The sequence below is a fragment of the Lissotriton helveticus genome, chromosome 7 (genome assembly GCF_964261635.1).
Source record: "Lissotriton helveticus chromosome 7, aLisHel1.1, whole genome shotgun sequence".
In the NCBI taxonomy this organism is placed as follows: Eukaryota; Metazoa; Chordata; class Amphibia; order Caudata; family Salamandridae; genus Lissotriton; species Lissotriton helveticus.
The window spans coordinates 584,847,119-584,868,282 of record NC_136068.1 but is presented as its reverse complement, the minus strand read 5'-3'; the positions used below and the strand labels follow the sequence as shown (position 1 = coordinate 584,868,282).

Sequence of the window (21,164 nt, the reverse complement as noted above, 5' to 3'; positions counted from 1 at the left end):
TCTGATAAATCTGAGGTGCTGTTCTTCGGGTGCCCTCCGGACCCGAGGTGGAAGTCATGGTGGCCGGCGGCCATGTTTCCCCCCTCCAGCGACTCGGTGTTCGCCAAAAATCTTGGAGTGCAGGTTGACAATGGCCTCTCTGAAACCGCAGGTTCTGGGCCTAGTGGGCAAATGTTTTGGTCTCTTAAAGATGATCAGGAAATTTCTGCCCCTACTCTCGCTGGACCACAGAAGAGTCACTGTGCAGGCACTGATAGACTCTCGCGTGGACTACGCCAATGTGTTGTATCTTGGCCTCCCGGAATTCCTCCTAACGCGCCTGCAAATTGTCCAAAACTCTGCCGCGCGTGCCATTTTCGGCCTTAATCGGAGAGCCAGTGCCAGTGATCTTCTTAATACCCTTCACTGGCTTCCAATTAGAAAGCGCATTTCTTTTAAAGCGCTTACTTTGGCTTTCAAGGCACTTCATGGCACAGGTGCCTTGTACATCCGGAAACGGATGTTGTTCTACCAGCCTTCTAGGTCACTCAGGTCATCCACTTTGGCTTTGGCAGTTGTACCAGCGATTCGGCGTGCCCGGTGTGGCGGCCGCTCCTTCAAGCGTCTGGCACCACAGTTGTGGAACACTCTGCCTCTATCTCTCAGGACAAAAGGCAATCTTTTAGCATTTAGGAAGGACCTTAAATCTTGGCTCTTTGTTCAGTAGGTGCTCTGTTTTGTTCCCCACCCATCTGTACCGCCGAGGGTTTTAAGCGCCGGGACACTCCACGGAGTAGATGAGCGCTATACAAAACTTTCCGTAACATAACATAAAGTTGTCAAAGAATCACTCCACTCAGTACAATTTATATGGTCGAAATTAAAAAGATAAAAAGTTAAACATTTGTATATGTATATTGTATCTGAAATAATTACACTTTCTTTATACACTATGTACAAGCTTTCCAGGAGTAATCTAATATAGATGGAGAAAAGTGGCCATGTGTTTTACATAGAGTTCCTGAACCTGATGACAAGTTTCAGATAAGAGGATACGACTTTGGTGACATAGGCATTTTCTAATAATTTTAACTTGTGAAAGGCCGCTCTACAAGTGCGTAAACCCCAGGCCTTTAATAAGGGTTTCAGGAATCTTTCCCTCGGAATCAAATAAAACCTGCAAAACAATACACAGTGGATGTTGGATTGATATGAAATATCATCGCACGGGCAGATTACTCTTTCCCTTGTCCAATCATTACATAACGGGAAGGTAATCAATCTGAAGAAGGTGTCCGTGCGGAAGCGGGTCAGCAGCATGCGGGCAAAAGAGCATGATTCTAATAGTAGATACTGCTGAACCCCACCGCTGATGGTAATTAGCTCATTCTCTATAACTGTGCATTTAGCCTTTTCCAGAAGCCACCTTTTACTGTCTAGATGCTCTAGAATCATCCTTTTCAGTGTATTTCTAGACACAGCTTCCATACTTGCGGGGTTTACAAAAAATTCCGGGTGCCCGATGTCTTTGAGCGTTTCTCTTACATAATTAAACCATTTTATATTGGCAACTCCGTCTAGCTTAAGGCAGTCTTTAATAACTTCTCTATTTAAGCCCATCTCAGGTGTTACCCATACTTTGTGCCACAGTAATAAGGGGGAGGATTTGATGGTATCAGAAATGTATGAGAGTCCTAGTTCATTGTGAGAAACATAGGTGGCTATGGATTTGGGGGCTGCTAGTAAATAACGAATAAAATGGTTCTCACGGAGTTGGATATGTTCTGCATGTTCTGTCCCCCAAAGGCCTGCTCCATAAGTACCGGTGGATACACATTTTGATTTATAGATCTGTAAAAGTTCGGCAACTGGTCTTCCTCCCAGTTTTTCAGCAAAGTTAGTCAATGCTCCTGTGGCCCTGGAGAAAGCTAGATGCCTTGCAGTTGCAGCTGCCTGCCATGTGCCCTTTCTATCGAAGTTAATTCCTAGATAGGAGAATGTCAGGAATCTCGCTTTTTCTCCCATCCAGGAAGATAGGGCATGATGTCCTTCTAGTCCCGGTTCCACAAGACATAGTGTACGTTTTAGAGACATTTACTTTTAGGCCTCTGCCTCTCATGAAGTCAGTAAATTTCACTACTGCCCTTTGTAATCCAACCCTGGTCTGAGACATTATTGCGGCGTCATCTGCGTACAAAAGTATTGGTATTGATGTCCCGTCTATTGTTGGGTAGTCATAGTAGGATTCATTAAGGTGTTGGCCAATCGAATTAATGTATAATGTGAAAAGCATGGGTGCTAAAATGCACCCCTGTCTCACACCTCTACGTATCTCAAACTTCTCAGAGCACTCGCCCCTTCTCCCATATCGTACTCTGGCGCCTGCCCCCCTATAAAGTTCTTTAATAAACGAAAGGATTTGCTTGTCTATTCCAATCTCTAAGAGTATCGACCATAACATCTCATGATCCACACAGTCAAAGGCGGAGCTTAGGTCCACAAAGGTGACAAAGAGGTTTCCTTTTTTGGCCTGCGTATATTTTGCTATTATTAGTGCCAAATTTAGGCCCTGTTCTATTGTGCCTTTGCCTGCCCGGAAACCATATTGTAAATTAGAGATGAGATAATATTCCTCCATCCATTCCTGGATCCTGTTTAAAATTATCCGCCCGGCCACCTTCATCAATGCATCAAGTAACGATATCGGGCGGGATCATTCCTGTCCCCTTTTTTAAAGACCGGTACCACAATTGCATCTGGCCAGGTTGGAATGAATCCAGAGCTGTTTGAGGAATTTAGCACGTTGGTGAGCAAGGGTGCCCATAGGTCAATCTCGGATTTGTAGACATCTATGGGAACCCGATCCGGGCCGGATGCTTTCCCTGAAGGGCTTTCCTTTATTGCTCTGATAACTTCCTCGCATTCCAACACAATGCCCAAAGGGAAAGCACTTGGTGAGTTGTGCTCAACAATTTCGCCAGCGTTATTTTCAGATGGAAATCCGGATTCCTCTACATTGGCCTTGTCATATAGACCTTTAAAATGTGTAACCCAAGTTTCACCCGGAATTGCGAGTTCAATTCGGTCCGCCTCTTTACTGTGCAGGAATGGGGCATTGACTGCCTTCCAGAAGGCTATATTATCTTTTCTTTCGGATGCGTCATGAAGTGCCAGCCAAGCATCCTTCTTTAGTTGTTTTTTCCTACTGATTATAGCAGCACAAAAGAATTTTCTAGCTATCTGAATTATTTCAGTGGATCTTGGGGTGGCGTGTAAGGAGTTTTTCAAGGTAGTGAGTGCCTTAGTTCAACCTTCGTCGAACCTGCCATGGCCTTTATTCGAGCCATGTCGGGGTACCCTAGTTAGGAGTATTTTTAATTCCGCTAAGATTTTAATGAAGGAATCGATGACTGTGGGGTTCCTTTTTTTGTGAAAGGCAGATTTGAATATCCTCATAGGTATTTTTAACTAGGTTTTGAAGGAAAGCCACAGGCTCCACCTTATCCCATTTGATACAATATCCATTTCTGCTGGCCAGCCTTATTGATGGGTTGTATAGAGGGTTATCCAACGACTTTTGCTCGACGCCCTTAGATTTTATGGCAATCGAGATTGGATAATGATCACTAAGGGTAGTATCGAGTGTTCCCCAGCTTAGTACTAACCCTGAATATCTTGAAGATAAGAGGGTGAAATCGATGGTTGAGTTGCACCCTCTCCCATTAAAAGTGGGCCGGAAAGGTATAATGGGTGAACATTGATAAAACATTTGTGCTGGAAATGTCCCTAATTATTTACCCCAACCAGATTTGTCTGTTTCAACTCTGCCAGAGAAACCATTGCCCACTTTAGTTTTGGTGTAGCATTTCTTTAGCACCACTTTAGCAGTGCATGGCATTTCTTTAGAACCACTTCAGCAGTGCATGCTAAACTCCCACAACTTATGTACGGGACAAACTCATTAATTGATTGTGTATGGATGAGTTAAGCATCTGCTTTTTTTGGCATGGAGTGCAAATTATGATACCTGATCTTCTGTGGACCTTTTGTGTGGTGCCCCATTGTGTTGCCTCCTCTTTCAAGGTACTGCTGTACCACTCCAGGCTGCACTGACATTACTGTTAGTCACTGCAAGAGCCTGGTGCTGGCACTGGCTGGGGCCGTGATGTGGTGGCCCTACATGTAGTATACAGCCAGTGCAGCTGGATGAGGTGACGGCCCGCGACATGGGAGAAATTGGTACATCATAAACAAAGGTAATCAATGTGAGCGGCATACACATTGCTGGACAGTCTACAGATTTGCTGTGGATACTTAAATGAAAAACCTTTAAAGAAGTCTGGTCGCAACAGTGCTCTCTGAGATTCAGCATCCAGGAACAGCAAAGACTGAATTGGTGATGTCTTGTTTGCGGTTAGTATCATGGAGGAAAAGGACTGAAGCATGCTGCTTACCGTCAGGGAGTTTTGTTAGCCAATGTGGTCAACAAACATTGGTGTGTAATACAAAAACATCTACTTTTAGTCAATATAGCGAACAATAATGTAGTTTGTAGCAAAACATTGGGTTTAAGAAAGGAATTGCTTTATGTTATGAGGTGTTTGTTGTATGAATTAATTTTTATATAACGCATATTGGAGATTTGCAGTTTCTTATTGCTGCAAATTGGTTATTAGTAGTACTTTTTAATTTAGATAGCGTGAGAGCTTTCATGGACCGTTAGTGCATACTGGGAAGTATCTTGTGTAGGTTCTGTTTACTACCGATGTCACAAGGCCACAGATACTATTGCACTTCTATTTGATGAGCACGTTATGCCATTTAGGGTCTTGATTCTCCAAGGATTTCAAAGTTGAGCATCCAAGGCCTACCCCACGAGCTGGTTAGCAGCTTGCACATAACATAACAATTTTAAGAAAAATTGAGTTCATTTAGAGGAACCAGTTCACACATGTATTCGTAGCCACCTGGATGAAATCTAATAGCCTCAAATTGAACTTGAACAAGACCAAGGTAGAAGTGCCATCGGACTCCACCTGGTGTCCACCAAACCTTGCAGCTTCCCCATGCCCTGCTCGCAAGCGAAAAAACTCAGAATCATCATAAACAACACATTGGATTTGACTGCTAAAATCAGTGCAGTGGTCTGTCTGCTTCAACACGCTAAGGATGCTGAAGAAAATCTTCAAACGGCTACCTGACAACACCAGGAAAATAATCAACCAAAGCCCTCATCACCAGATAGCTACACTATGGAAACACCCTGTATGCAGAGATTACTAACCCGCTCACAAGAAGACTGCAGACCGTCCGAAGGTAGCAGCCAATAGTTATCAACTTCCCACACTAAGCCCACATCACACCGCACCACACCACACCTCAGGCAATTCTACTGGCTCCTTATAAACAAATGGGAGCATTTTAAACTCCTCCCCTACAAAGCTCTCCACAACACTGGCTCTTTCTTCCTAAACAGCCGCATTCACTTCCACCAATCTCCACTCACTAGCAGGCACCCCGTGCATATACAATGGCAGAGCAGGGGATCGCACCTTCTTGTACCTGGCCCCTAAAGCGGTGAACGACATCCCACCACATATCAGAGCCTCTTTCTCTCTTCTTGACTTTTGTAAGTAGTGTAAGACCTAGCTTTTCGAGTAAGCCCCCAGGTCTGGCCTCCAGACATGCTGCAGAGCGTCTCTGGATACCTTCACACATGATTAGCAAGCTATAAAATTAATGATAGCCTAACATAACACGTCTGTTAACCCAGTTAAAATTGTGATCCAGCCAAATTATTCATTATGTGCTGGCAAGTTCTGAGGCTGCGATAGAACTCCAAAGAGGTGCATATCGTGTGTGGAACACTGGACTTTTTACCATTGATTCCCTATGGCCATCCTGAACTTTATAGGCAGAGCAGTTCTTGTGTTATCAAATCTTCACAAGTCAAGTTTTAAACCCGTTTTTTCAGGCTAATCTTTGTAGCCAGAAAAATGCGACATGATTGTCTGTTTGGCCATGCTATGTTTAGCCCTTTACCGTTTTGTTTCTATGACTGTTGTGCGCATGGCTGGGTAACTTGGTGGGTTTAAACTCCGCTGCCGAGTTCAGAGCAAGCGTCGTAAAAACCCATGACCTGTACTGGAATAGATTTACCAACTAAGTCAAACCGCTAAATCAGTGTTGCAAACTCCAATGCAGTTTATAGTCTCTTAACTGAACCACTCTCTGTTCAGTAGATGGGAAAGGAGGGAGGTATCCTGTTCAGTGCACTGGGTAGATTCACGGAGACAGGGGGAGAGGCACTAGTTATCTGCTCGACTGCCTACCAGTATCTGCAAGGGATTTGGGTCCAAGGTATTTACAAGAACGTACTTTGGGAATGCCAAACTTCAAGGGCTTGCATTTAATTGGTGGCCAGTAGTTTTTGCAGGGTGCCCCAGTCGACCTTTGTTACCTACTGGACCCACATGCTTAACCAGTACAGATATGGATTTATGATTGGGGTGTCTTTGGGGCCACCTAAATGGTTTAAATCTTTCCAGAATATTTGTGACCAGAGGTAGCCAAATGATACAACCCCAGAACCTTGGGTGTAAAAGTAACTGTTTTAGTGGAAGTCTGTGGCTATTAGGAGATGGGGCAGGTAGATGGACTCTTTCGATTAAATGGATTCACAATACAGCCTCTCCAAAGTTGCAACAATGGAAAGCATCTCTGATTGCTAGCTAATTTATTGCCTCTTGGTAAATCTGGCCTTCTGGCACACTGAGCTTTCCACTTGTACTCTGTTGCTCCTCTCCTTTCTGGGCAGCTCAGTGTGCTGTTCAAAAGAAACCGTTGAGTCGAAGGCTAATCTCTAACCTCTTAAGAGAAGAATGCAGCAGCAGTGCAGTTTTTCTGGTGACCTTCTGTCTGTGCTGGTGAATCTATATATGCCTAAAGTATATACACAATTCTAGGTGTTTATGTTAATTTCCGTGCACTGATATAAAACGAGACCACTAAAGTGCCAGAAGTCTTTACATTTTTAAAGTTCGCACCAGTCCTAGGTAGGTGTTCTTGTCTTACAGTGCTTTTTCAGGCAGGCAAATGCGAGTCAAACCAGTCGAAATTGGGTAACATTCTTTGATTCTAACCAGCTTCCAAACTGTAGAAAAATGACGGGAAACCTCCTGTTTGACTTCCAATTTCAGTTCTCGCCATCAACCACATAAAGCTGTTAAGACTGAGTGCAAGCTTTGGTTTCTCCCATTAAATGGACTGCCAAGTAGGTTCGGTTTTCGTCTGCTGTATTTTTCCATATGAAATGTCTAAGCCTTGTTCTTCCAGTCTTACTTTTGTATATAAATGTCTTGCTGTAACGGCTGTCATTGGGTCCAGCCGGAATTACTGTAATAGCCTGTACCTTATGAGAACCTCTTCAACCCAATGCCTTCAGCCCATCCAAAGTAGGCAGCCCACCTGGTAGTGCGAGCCCCAAGCTTTAGCCCTATGATCATTTGTATGAAAAACGTCTTTATGTACAGCCAGGTAAAGTAGTTTAGAAAAAGTAGTTGGGTGCTAAATTTACATTGTATGAGGCCCTATGTACTGTGGTGGTCAGTTGGGGTCAGGGAGTGCATTGGGGTTCTAAGATGCCTTTGGATTGTCTTCAGTTTAATGCTGTTTCTTTATTCCAAGCGAGCCAATAGGACAAACATAAACAATATTGCAAGTTGGATATGGTAAATCTGTTAGACAAAAACACTTCTTGCAAAGAGGATGCCAGGCTCCCTATTGGGGTCAGTTGCAAGAAGCTATTCAAAATAACCATCATATTCCCATCAAAATCCGGAACTGCCAGCACTGTAAGTGACTCAGTGATATTTATTCCAGCGAAATAAGGTTTAATGACCTTCTGTTCTAACAGGAACCCTGCTTACCGTGTTAGTAGTCTGTCCTCTGATTTTAAACATATCAAAGTGAAATAAATACACATGTAAAAACTTAAAAAGGACTCTAATGGAAATACAGTAGAAAGTGACATTCCACCACAGTCCATAGGGCCTCATAGAGTGTAAATTTAGCACATCTACTACTTCAAAACTACTTTACCTGGCTGTAAATAAAGAAATGTTTCTTGGTTTAAACAGTCTAAGTGATTTCGTCTTTTTGAAATTTAAAGGAGTTTCCTGTGTAACTTGGTTACCAATTACTGGATTACATTTAATAGTTCCTCAATGTTTGAGTTTTTCTGACCCCCTTAGACCCTTAATTAAAGGTGGTCATAAAACGGATTTTATTAGTGTTGCCAAATTAATTTATTTTTGTTTGTACATTAGGTCTGCCAAGAATATAACTCTGAATTACTCCTTTGAGTTTATGTACAGCCTTATCCATAGCGTTTTGAGCATACCCTCTGACTTTTTGTGTATCATATTGTCTTGAACTGATTACAAATTATCATTATTTCTGCAGAATCTTCTAGACCTTTGGAGTCATCCCTTTAGAATGGACACAATAATTGGGTTCATGGAATGTATCAATATTAATGGGGCTAACTGGTGTCTGGCAGGAGTTGGTAGGAAGTAGTACTTGCTACAGTCCACTAGGCGCACTCACAGAAACGGGGGACTAGTTGCTGTTCCAACTAGTGCAACAACATTGCAACAGAACCTGGATGTTGCTTTGTGGGGTAAAATCAAATTCCCCATGTAGTCCCAAATGTCAGGGGCACTTCTCTCAGAATTGACTGCTTGTGGTAAAGCGTTTTGCCTGGCTGTGACACTCGCTCAATATCTAGCCTTAACTAGTCCAGGCAAGGACCGAATGGGCAACACCCGAGCTGGCAGAAAGAATCCTCAGCGAAGATCTACAATTAGAAGCATGGGGGATCCGAGTTTATCAGCGCCGACCAGTTGGGTACCCGATCCCGCTGCTCCAACACCAACTTGGCCCCAACAAGAGGCCACCAAGTAGCCGGACCGAACGCAATCAAATCAGCACAGTCCTCCAGGGAGCCCGCAGCACCTCGGTCTCAGGCCCAGACGGACTCAGCCCCCCAACTGGGGGGGGAGGTGGCCAGAAGAAACCCACCCCCCAACCAACTGGTCCTGGATATCCAAAACTATAAATTTAAGAACTATTATTCCATGACCTATCCTTGAACAGGGAAACAAGGAAAGGAACTTAAAACTCTGCTCATGGAACATCAATGGCCTCGGGACCAAAATTAACGACCCCTCACTATCGTCATACTTCCACAGGTTTGACCTAGTTCTCCTACAGGAAACCTGGCTGGAGGACCCTTTACACCTCCAAGGCTACAAGACCTACCATCTCCCTGCAGCCCGACAATCAAATTACGGTCACCGCAAAGGAGGACTAACCGTCTACGCCTCGATCGAAGCCATAACTGCAGGGAGAGAATGCATGAGCAAAAACACTACATCCCTTGAAATAATGGCAATCCAATTTGAAATGCAGGGCCAAAGTAACCAAGATCACATAACTCTGGTAAACATCTATATTCACCCTCAGAGCAAGAGGATCGGTGCAAGGCAGCTGATACTCGAACTTACCCAGCTAATAACGGAGGACGAAGGTTCGAGCTACATTTTAACAGGTGACTTCAACATGTTCCTTGCGGAGGTAACAGACGACTGCAACCCAGAAGACGACAAACATCGAGCATGGGGGTTCGCCTCCCAGGACAACTATAAGTGGGGCAAACCAACAAAAATCTCGAAGGATTTGCATAGAGAACTGGAAAGTCTATCGATGGTAGCACCAAACGGTCGCATGCCAGGGGATAGACCTCAAGCCCCAACTTTTCATAGAAACTCAGTTAACACTGCAATCGATTATACCTTACTCGCCCTCCAACTTCTTGGCTTAGTAAAAGACTTTAGGATCGGGGTGTCCGACTACAGCGACCATCAACCCCAAGAGCTCATTTTTTACATCCAGGGAACCGCCATAACATACGCAAACCCAGACCCCCATCCAACCACGAGATACCAACACAAGAGAATTTGATGTGAAATACACGACCCAGAAAAGCTATCAGTCGCTGCAAAAACACTGTGGGAAGAAATCAAACTCATCGAAGGAAGCACTGTCCATACCTGGGAAATCTTTTCCAAAGCTCTGGGCCAACCAGCCCCAACAGCCGTTACTCAACCAGCACAAAAAGAGGACCAGCTATAACAAAACATCTGGGCGGGAACAAGCCAGTGCACCCATTTGTCATCAAGCCAGCATACTGAACTAAGCAACTAAGGGGCGACATAAACAGAGCAATCCGCTCCCTCCGCCTAAACAGCGCAACTGCCGGCACCGTAGATGCACTAAGAAAACTTCGAACAAGGAAAAAGAAAATTATTTGGCACGCAAAAAAGGACCACACGGAATCACTCTGGGCCAAACTACTGCACGACGCCAAAACGAATAATAGTGCAAGATTCTGGCAAACGGTCAAGAGCATTGAGAATCCATCGGTACCCAGGATCAACTCACACATAACGGAGGACGTTTGGACAAACCACTTGCAAACCCCTCAACGCAGACCCCCAAAGCAATTTGCAAAAACCAGCTGAGTTTCATGCCGCATTACCGCCCCCCCTTTACAGGAATAACCCACCACCCAGCTCCTCTCTAAAAACGATTGAGGGCAGAATCCAGCGAAGTCATCAAGAGGGTGCTCCTGGGCCCAACGGCTTGCCACCAATGTTATACAAACAAGATCTAAAGTAATGGTCCAGCGCATTACTACCGCTCTTTGACAACATCACCGCAACAGGAACAATCCCAGAATCCTGGAAAGGCTCCATCATCTCCCCTATTTACAAAAAAGGCTGTAAGAGCGACCCAAAAAACTACAGGCTCATTGCCCTTATTGACATTGAGGCCAAGTATTACAACTCCGGGAATGGGCAAGGGAAAAGTCCCTAATCCCAATTAACCAAACAGGGTTCCAGGAAAACCTGGGAACCCCTACAAACATCCTGGCTCTTTCGCTTTGAGCAGACTCCACAAAAGCAGCAAGAAAACCATTATTTGTTTGCTTCATCGACTACAAAGCCGCCTTCTACAGCATAGATCGAGGAAAACTATGGTCAAAGCTAGCTCGATGGGAAATACCTCCCGCCCTCCTGAATCAACTCATCCTATTACATTCCAAGACATGGGTCCAAATAAAACTGGGGAGCGGTACGATCGTATCCAGGCGGATCCCAACCTCGAGAGGTTTAAAGCAGGGCTGCGTTTTGGCTCCCACCCTATTCAATCTTTTCGTGGCTGATCTTTCAACCGACCTAGACAACTGCAACCATCATGCACCAAAACTGGGAGGCCTCCCTCTTTCAAACTTATTGTATGCCGATGACTTGATCTTAATCAGCCTAACACCAGTAAGTTCTGGAATGTAATTCTGAAGTTCCCAAACCTGGTGATTTCTTTTTGTTGGCATTCCTGGCCAGCTGTGTTGTAAATTTCCCTTGAACCACTTGGGGAGGTGTCCTCTAACACAAGCTTCAGTCGGCTGGGCCTTGGTGTTTATCCTCCTCGTCAGGGATAGAACATGCTCCTCTCCAGTCTCTTGGCTGTTCACATTCCTCTTCCTGCAATCTGAGCAACATGGCTTCTTCCAGCATCAAGGTCGCGCTCTCAGCACTGTCAGACATCAGCAGATGGGACTATGTTCTCAGTAAACTATTTTTGGGCTACAGGCAGATTCGAGGCTCCTTCCAGCTGGGCAAGTTGATATCTGAAATGTTTCCACAAAGCATCAGCCAATTCTACCTAGTTGTTAGGTTACAAGAGCAAAATAAGGAAAATGGGAAAGGTGGGTTTCTAGCACAATGGAAGGACCCTATATGGGCAAAGGAAATTATGTAATTCGTTTCAGGACAGAGGACATTGCCAAGATAACCGTTTTACACAAACATACATTGTTTCTTATATATACATCATCCAATGTGGACATGTTTATTTTTGGAGGCCAAGCAACTATGTGTAATACACTACACGCCCCCACCCTTAGGAATGGGCCATAAAAGGACTAATTCTACAAGGGGTGAGGGAGCATCATGAGTCTGTAGTCTACAGGTCTGAGAAAGAGAAACTCTTATTAAGAAGGAACTAACACACATTTTTATTCATGCCCCTCAAGTGTTTTGTTTAGGGTTTAAGCTAGTTTCCCTCATTTTTGGTTGACGAAAATAACCATCAACATGTTTACCCAGCCAGGCCACTGCATTTTTATGGTATTTTTTACTTGGACATTTAATGGTCTTTCCCAACCAAGATAGTTTAAAATCGTATTGTAATTTTATTCAAATCTGTAAATGAATTGGAGTAAGGTTAAAGCTACCAGTAACAAACACCAAAACTTGGTTGTGCACGTTTCAGTTGGGGTTGTGTTAAATTGATCTCTGTTAAGTGGATTACATTTAGCATGTTGACCGTGGTCGATCTGTTTGGCTGGGAGTGAAGAATGCATTGAGCTTTTGAACACAATAGCCAGGCCAAGTACTACTAACAGCGAGCTACACAATCAACTGGTATGAGGTACAGCAGCACTCCTTGTCATAAGCAGGATACACTTTGAGTGCTACAGTTTGATTCATGTTGCACTTCCAGTGGACACATAGGCTATGGAGTCAGCAGGGGAATGAAATAAAACCACACCAGAAGACCCAAGAAAATGGCATAGCAGGTTTCTCAAGGACTCTGATCCTACAAGGGGGGAGAAATGACATGAACGAGCACTAACAATCTGAAATTCTCATGTCTAAGAATGAGAAACTCTTAAGTGGGTAGTAAGCAACACTGACCCACATTTTTATTCATACCCTCAAGTGTTTAGGGTTTAAGCTCATTTACCCCAGTTTGGGTTGGGGGAAATAACCACCTAAAATGTTAAAGCCAGGCTAGTGCATTTTGGTGGATCTTTTCTGTTGAATAATGGTCTTTCCTAACCACTTTAGCTCTTGATCTTATTGTCTTTATCAGTGGCAGTTCGCTCTTTCAAGTGGTTCAAGAGTGGCTCAGAGAGGAACCCAACATGTACAAGATAAGTTTATAGGTGTGCCCATTCTATCTCACCCTCGTTGTAGCTGTACACTGAACCTCCCCATAAGGAAGTAAAATAATGCTTGAGGTATTCTATGGTAACAGTCCTTTGGAGAAATGGTTGTTTTCATGATTGGCCGATAAACCAAAATCTACATTTTTCACTATAGATGAAGCATGATTGAGTCAGTCCTTCATTATTGTAATGGGCCCTACCAGTGCTATCATAGTGGCCCAATATTACTTTTACCCAGCTATTTTTGTTAGACGTGGTGGTTTTTCCCTGCCAAAAATGCATCCCATGCTATGTAATCTATAAAGTTGATGAAGGAACTATTTAGTTTTGTTCCCTCTTAGTACATTGTACTTGTAGACCTTTTAAGGCCCAATGCTCACTTCAAAGCCTGTGTCACTGTTACATGATTGTCATGCGAATTTAATTCTCTTTGTGTTCCTGTTCTTCTTCACGTTCACCTCAACCCCCAAACCCACCCACCCAAATGGCACACAATTTAGGGTCCTTCTCCGTTTTATCCTGAGACTGGCAAGTGAACTCGATTCTATAAGATTGGAATACTTTGGAAAATATTTAGTATTGTACATGTTATGTGTTTCTCTGTGCCTTTTTATGAGTATAGTTTTAAAATGATTTCAAAAAGGGGGTGGTGATGGACAGAGTATCTGAGTTAATCAGAACACTCCTACCCAGTCAACAGATCAGGGCTTGATCCATCACCGTTTTTTAGCTCACTGCACCATCCCAGTTCAGAACCTGGCTATATGCAAATTAGTCTGTCCCTGGCCCAGTGCATCATGGGAACAGGGCAGACCAAACTACCAAGCCAATTCTTCACTGGAAAGGAAACAAGCTTCCGGGGACCGGTTTCTGGCATTACAGCCGTCTTCGGCCCGGCTTGCTTGAATCCTGATGGTGCAGTGAGCAAGGGACTCATGTCTGAGCATACCCTTCCACACTCATGGTGGCCAAAATAATTTCAAAAAGGGGGTGGTGATGGACAGAGTATCTGAGTTAATCAGAACACTCCTACCCAGTCAACAGATCAGGGCTTGATCCATCACCGTTTTTTAGCTCACTGCACCATCCCAGTTCAGAACCTGGCTATATGCAAATTAGTCTGTCCCTGGCCCAGTGCATCATGGGAACAGGGCAGACCAAACTACCAAGCCAATTCTTCACTGGAAAGGAAACAAGCTTCCGGGGACCGGTTTCTGGCATTACAGCCGTCTTCGGCCCGGCTTGCTTGAATCCTGATGGTGCAGTGAGCAAGGGACTCATGTCTGAGCATACCCTTCAGACTAATTTGCATATAGCCAGGTTCTGAACTGGGATGGTGCAGTGAGCTAAAAAACGGTGATGGATCAAGCCCTGATCTGTTGACTGGGTAGGAGTGTTCTGATTAACTCAGATACTCTGTCCATCACCACCCCCTTTTCGAAATTATTTTGGCCACCATGAGTGTGGAAGGGTATGCTCAGACATGAGTCCCTTGCTCACTGCACCATCAGGATTCAAGCAAGCCGGGCCGAAGACGGCTGTAATGCCAGAAACCGGTCCCCGGAAGCTTGTTTCCTTTCCAGTGAAGAATTGGCTTGGTAGTTTGGTCTGCCCTGTTCCCATGATGCACTGGGCCAGGGACAGACTAATTTGCATACAGCCAGGTTCTGAAACTGGGATGGTGCAATGAGCTAAAAAACGTTGTTGGATCTAGCCCTGATCTCTTGACTGGGTGAGAGTATTCTGCTTAATTCAGAGACTCTGTCCATCACCACCCCTTGTTGTAAATAATTTTGTCCACCCTAAGCGTGGAAGGGTATACTCAGATGTGAGTCCCTTGCTCATTGCACCATCAGGATTCAAGCAAGCCGGGCCGAAGACGGCTGTAATGCCAGAAACCGGTCCCCGGAAGCTTGTTTCCTTCCCAGTGTAAGAATTGGCTTTTGTAGTCTGGTCTGCCCTGTTCCCATGATGCACTGGGCCAGGGACAGACTAATTTGCATACAGCCAGGTTCTGAAACTGGGATGGTGCAATGAGCTAAAAAACGGTGTTGGATCTAGCCCTGATCTCTTGACTGGGTGAGAGTATTCTGCTTAATTCAGAGACTCTGTCCATCACCACCCCTTGTTGTAAATAGTTTTAAAATGGGCATGCTTTCAAATTGCAATTTAAAAACATATTTTTATTGATAAATTTGTAACCTATAAATGTGATGGTAAACTGATCATTTCATGGAGTATGTTTCATGGATTTTGCGCCAGAAATTCTGCAATTGTATTCACATCTGCAAATGCTGAAGAGTAAACTTAGTTACCAGTGACAAATACCGAAATTTGGTTATCCAAGTTTTAATGGGGGTCCAACTCTGTTGGTGTTAAATTGATTTCTGTTTAGTAAGTTAAATTTAGCATGTCGAGCAAGGCCGGTCATTTTGGCTGGGGTGAAGAATGCATCGACCATTTAAACATAATAACCAGATATAATTACTCTGCCTCTCGTATAACACGAACCAGTAATACGAATGTGCCCTCAGAGCAAGCTTGGGTCGCGAAACAACACCTTTGCATTTTAGATGCTTTAGAGACCCAGCTTTTTCAACAAGCTTTCCTATCCCCATTAATGCTTATATTGTATTGCAGTACATGCAGACGTCACATTGATCATCTGCTGTCTAAGAACCTCATTAACGTAAATTCATAATTTTGTTCCTAAAAAGTTCCCTTGCTGGAAGTTGTCAATATAGTTGGTCTGCTCATGAAACTTAGTATTTCAGCTTTTATACCTCTAGTAATAGAGCTATGTAAAAGAGAAAGTAAAATCTGTGTAGGTTGATAGATGTATTCTTAGAGGGTTTGCTTGGTCGTAAATTCAAATTTCCCCGAACAATCCAGCATAGACTTCAGTTTGCAGGGGCATCAGGAGATAACCTTATTCTGTGGGGTTTTTTTCATCCCTTCATAACCAGGTGGTAATGAACACGGGAAGTTCTTTTATATTGGAGCACTCTCATGGCAAAAACTTTTGCAGGTTAAGTGCAGCCTAATATCGCAATGACATCTGCAGCAGTCTGTCCTTGGTGTCCAAGGTATTTAGACTTCTCACAAGATGTAAGTGAGACAGCTTTGGAAATCTCTTGGATGGCCCTGCTTCCCAACAAGTGGATTTTTCTCAGTCAGTTAAAGCCGGTGTACTTCTCTCCAACAACTTCCAAAGAAAACCACATACAAGCAGAATGGTCCTCAACTCGAATGTCAGAGTATGCAATGAGCCCAATGTTACTTTTGGTGCTGCAGTTGTTGTACAAGTAATCTTCATAGGCAGTGCATTCCATACTCCAGATGTTCTGCAAAGCTAAATGTACTTTGTATGTGCCACGTTGCTTCCCAGAGCTAGATCCATTGTACATCAAATACTTTGTAGAATAAAAATCTCAATCCATAAAGTAGCTCCTGCTTTCTTTTTCTTTGGGATTCTTTGTGCTAGTTCACAACAGCTTGACGCATCTTTTTGGAAATGTTTTGTTTGGCTATCATACTATTGCTAAAGAGCATACCAGTATATCCTGTAATTGTAATAGGGTTTCTTAGCAGCTCCCTCATGAGTTAAGTTCGGAGGTCAGATCAGTTGAACATAATAATTAATGCTCAAAAGCTTTCACACTCTTGTTTTTGTGCCTTGGTCTTCTCTGTTGGCGTCTGTGAAGGGGGTGTTCTGCAGCTATTGTGGAAGAAGATCATACATGATTTCAAGCCATTTTCGACGATGCACAGATAGCTATCTACCTATATGCACATTGCAGGGTGATATCAATGCAGACTCATTCACAAATAAAGGTCCGTTAAAAAAAACTAACAATGAAACCACCTCTGTCTCCTCAGCCTTTGCCAGATCATCCAGACCTCGAAGGCTGCAGCAGCCCCATTCACTTCATGTCGGGTGAGAGCAAGCAGGGGGGGAAGCATGGAGGGTACAGAGGGATGGCAAATGAAAAGCTGCATGTAAGGACTGGGTCCGCAAATGTGGAGGAAAAGGGCTTTGCATGCCAGTGGACAGCAGAGGGTTGATTATTAGAGGGCAGAGGGGCATGTGGAGATCACCAATAGAGGGTAAGAGGAGCAGAGGTGGCATAAAGAGCAGAAAGTGGAATCTTGATGTCTGGTGAGAATGCAGGGGGATTGGAGAGGGGGCACTTCTAGTGTAGGGACAAGGCAAAAGTATAGCGAAGTGGCAGAGTAGAGCCTAGTGATTCATGCACGCTTTTATATTAATGAAGGGGCCATTTGCATGTTTCAGGCAGCATTAAGCCTTTGGTGGAAATAAATTAGGGGATTTATAAGTCCGGAACAGTTAATAGTTTGATACAAGGAGAAAGCATGCTAGGCAGTAAAATGATGTGGATATGCATGCAGTGGCAAGTGCAGATGGGACATACCGAACAGGGAAGCGCAAGGAGCTGATCAATTGTGGAAAGCAAGAGTGAATGTAAAGTACTAGCAAGGCCATCCTCTGGGTGGTGAAGATGGGCAGCTTTTGGAAAGCCAGTTTGCACAACCTGCGTTGATGGGGAGCCGGGGGGGGGGGGGGGGGGGGGTTCTTCATTGTTAGTGCATGTTGGATTTTTGGGATGACTGAAGTAAGATATGAATGACGTTCTTTAATGTGTTGAGAAGCAAATATATTGTGGTTTTTTGTCGTCATCTTTTGATGCCAGTTGTGCTGCTGAATTTTCCCAGAGAAGGCACATTCTGGTTTAAAAGGCTAACAACCTTTTGGAGTTTATTCAACTCCTCTAGAATGTTTATGGTTACCAGTGATTCCAAATAATTGGGGCATAACTTTACCTGTACTAGCCTTTCCTTTTTTAAATGGTTTTCAGATTTGTTCATCACACTGTTCTGCTGTAATACAACGCTGTCTTAAAAGAAAGTTGTGGACTGGAAGGTAGGTTATCAGGTGATACAGCCTCTGATAATCCTAGGTATGTTGGTCTCAAAATACAGAATTAGCTACAGCTGATTCTGACTCTGTGAAGGAGATCATAGAAGTTGAGTTAGGACAGCTAGTAGGGACCCCGAGGGGCTTCCTTGGGTCTCATATGTTAACTGTGCCCTTGGGCTTGGTTTGCCCTCTTTGTGGTAGAAAACCTTGGACCTGGCTTACCTCTAGTTTGATTGAGCACAAAAGGAGATTCTTTTCCACTGTGTTTTGGGGAGCAAGGATCTACCTAGACTTACTTGGGACCTTGAGTTCCCATCGTTATAATCGGGTTTAATGTTCCTGTAGACTTATTTTGAATCTGAGGTTTCTTTCGGACATCATTAGGCCCTTAAGCTGCTGTCATGGTTTAAATTTAGCTTGCTTGTCACCATAGGCTGACTTGAGCCCTCTCGCTCACCATCTATTTATTTCCATGGTGGAGTTTTCACTTAGATGGATGTCCCAGCAGGGTCACTTTAGGCTTCACAGGTGGAGGTTCCTCAAAGAAGCTGTGATTTGCCCAGAACACATGTGTACCAGTGTTCCAGTTTATTATGATCACTGACCTTTCTGCTTTTTATGTTGTTTCCAACTGCATATTCATGTTGGTATTGACAGGCCTAGAAATGGAGGAAGACCCCACCTTTTGTTTTAATGCAGAGACTAGATCATTATTTTAGTGAGTTTCACTGAGAGTTGGTAGTGCTTTGGGGTAGGCCAAAAGGGAGAAATAATTAAAGAACAGGGAAATGAGAGGGAGAGAGCCATTACAGAAAAATCCACTGGGTATTTGACACGTTTTTTATTCCATAGGATATCTGGAGTGACTCCCATCTATTGGCCTGGCAATGGATTGGAAAGTTGTGGTGGTGGGAATAAGGTAGATCTGCAGAGCAGTTTCCTCTGTGTGGTGTTATTGGCAGTGGACACTGTTCCTTAATCAAGATCCATAGTTGGAGTAAATATTGAAGGGCATAGTCTGTCCCTTATGTGAGTCGAGTTCTTTGCATTGGGCACGCTGAACATTTCCATGATTTATGTGATTGTTTACTGTGACACTGAGATGTTGAAACCATGGGGTATGATTTGTGGTTTTGAACTCTAGGGTTATGCAAAGTAGCCGTTTCTCTGGTTTGATGTCACTGGGTGTAGACAGTTGAGTTCTCTGTGGATATGACCTTTGTGTAATGACACTGGGTGTAGATAGCCATGATACAGTTGGATGTGGTCTTGGTGTGGATGTAGAAGTTCTCTGTGGATATAGTCTTTGTGCCCTGGCTTTGAGTGTCTCCGCAGAAGACTTATGTCTGCTGTGTTGAACTGATCAATAGATAATTGGTTTGGATTAAGGAATGGTTTTTAAAGCCTTTCTTTCGGTTTCTTTCAGAGGATCGCTCTTGGGGTCTCCTGAGTCAGCAACCAACGACTGAATGTCAGGAGTGTGTCCAACGTCGTCATCACTCCAGCCTGGGTCTACACCTCCCCCTCCTTAGCAGAGAGAACTCTCCTCACCGAAGAGGCCCTTCTTGCACTCCAGCCACGGACACCGCATCCACTCCACCAGCTCCTCCCAGCAAGAGACACTGCCGCTCCTTATCTGTGCCTGAGGACCTCTCCCGCTGGCGGCCCATATGGCGGCCCACCAGTTCTAAAGTCTGGACTCCTGTTAAGCGGCGTTGCAACAGCGGGGGAGGTGGCGGGGGGCTGACTGTGCAAGCTCACAGCCCCACCCCACGGGCCACCAGCCTCAGGTTTCACAATGACCCCAGTGCCTCTTTCCGATGCATCCAAGCCTGCAGTCCACCCTTCTTTAGCCTGGCCTTCTGTCGAGAATCGCCGGGGTCCTGCACTCTCTCGCCAATCGGGGCATTCTCTGATGGAGCCGAGGGGCCAAATTGCTTTTCTCTGCAACGTCGCTTCTCTCTCTCACCAGTTCTCTTTAAGGACACTGGACAATTCCTGCCCTCTGCCAGCAGCTCGCCATCGTACACGCCTGAACTGGTGCGCCGACAGCACTGCCTGCCACGTAGCCAGTCCCAGCCATGTGACCTAAACACCAGAAAATGTGGGACCAAGCGGCGCCATGAGGAGGATGTGAGGTGGCACCGGCCCTCACTGGACTTCTACAAAATGAACCAGGTGGGAAATGGCCAGGTTTGGTATATGAATGCCTTGAGGATTAACGTTTAGAGAATGTGGGGCACACTAGAAATGATGGAGAAAGAGGGACACTAAGTGGGTGGAGTACAAGACATAGTGGATGGGAAAGGATTAGGATTCAGATGGGACAGGAAAGAGACCAATGTAGTTGGGTGAGCAGGAGGCTGTTGTGTGTTTATGGTCCACATTTGGTCATCCTTGATTCTGAGTGTACTGATTTAACCTTTTGGGGGAGGCAATAATCGAAACTAAAGTTTTCCAGAGTAAGTGTACAAAAGTGGGTGTTCACTTGTCCAAACACTGTACTCACCTAATCTGTATCACTTCTGGGTAAGAATCATATTCCTTACTAGGGATCTTGAGTGATGTAGCACTAATGCCTTGAGATATTACCAAATATCTGGAGACACGTATTTGCAAGGCAGAGAAGTACACAGATAGCGCACTACTTTCAGACAACAAAAGTAAAGATTCTCAAGTGTATGAACTGAAATCTCACAAAAAGAATGGTTGTAGGGCTCACAAAAGGGATCACTTGCACAGCATTACCATTTACAGTTGTATTAGCATGTTTCTGTTTTAGGTAATGTATGTAAGGTATGTTGTACAGCTTTATAGTGTGGGTCTAGGAAAATGTTTAAAAAAATAGTTCTGTGCAAGCTTTTGGTTGGAGCTTTGTCTCCAGGTATGATTCTACACATCGTATTTGTACGACATCTTGAATCTCTTTTGCATATAAGGACACTCCACTTTACATTTCTTTTTCTTGCAATTGGTCTTAGTCAGGAGTTTGTTGATCCAGTGGAGAAGAAAGGTGGTGGTGGAGGTGATCGACTCTTCATCATGGTTTTCTCTCTAATATCATAAACAGTAATGCATAGGCATGCATGCAGACTACTCTTAACGTTTACAAAAAAAAATTCATTTTTTTAAAGATATACTACCTACCATTGACAACGTTTTTCAACTTTT

The 21,164-nt window shown here is 44.1% G+C and overlaps 1 protein-coding gene across 3 annotated transcripts in view; it reads left to right on the top strand.

Annotated features, from left to right (window-relative positions):
* Nucleotides 1-21,164, top strand: part of FAM53C (family with sequence similarity 53 member C) — a 138,787-nt gene that overhangs the window by 66,307 nt on the left and 51,316 nt on the right. For 2 of the 3 annotated variants that reach the window (XM_078652710.1, XM_078652711.1), the window contains exons 3-4: nucleotides 16,934-16,991; nucleotides 19,420-20,171. In XM_078652710.1, coding sequence (XP_078508836.1) covers nucleotides 16,934-16,991; nucleotides 19,420-20,171 — 810 coding nt within the window. The remainder of the gene's footprint in view (nucleotides 1-16,933; nucleotides 16,992-19,419; nucleotides 20,172-21,164) is intronic. The other variant, XM_078652712.1, reaches the window with a different exon arrangement.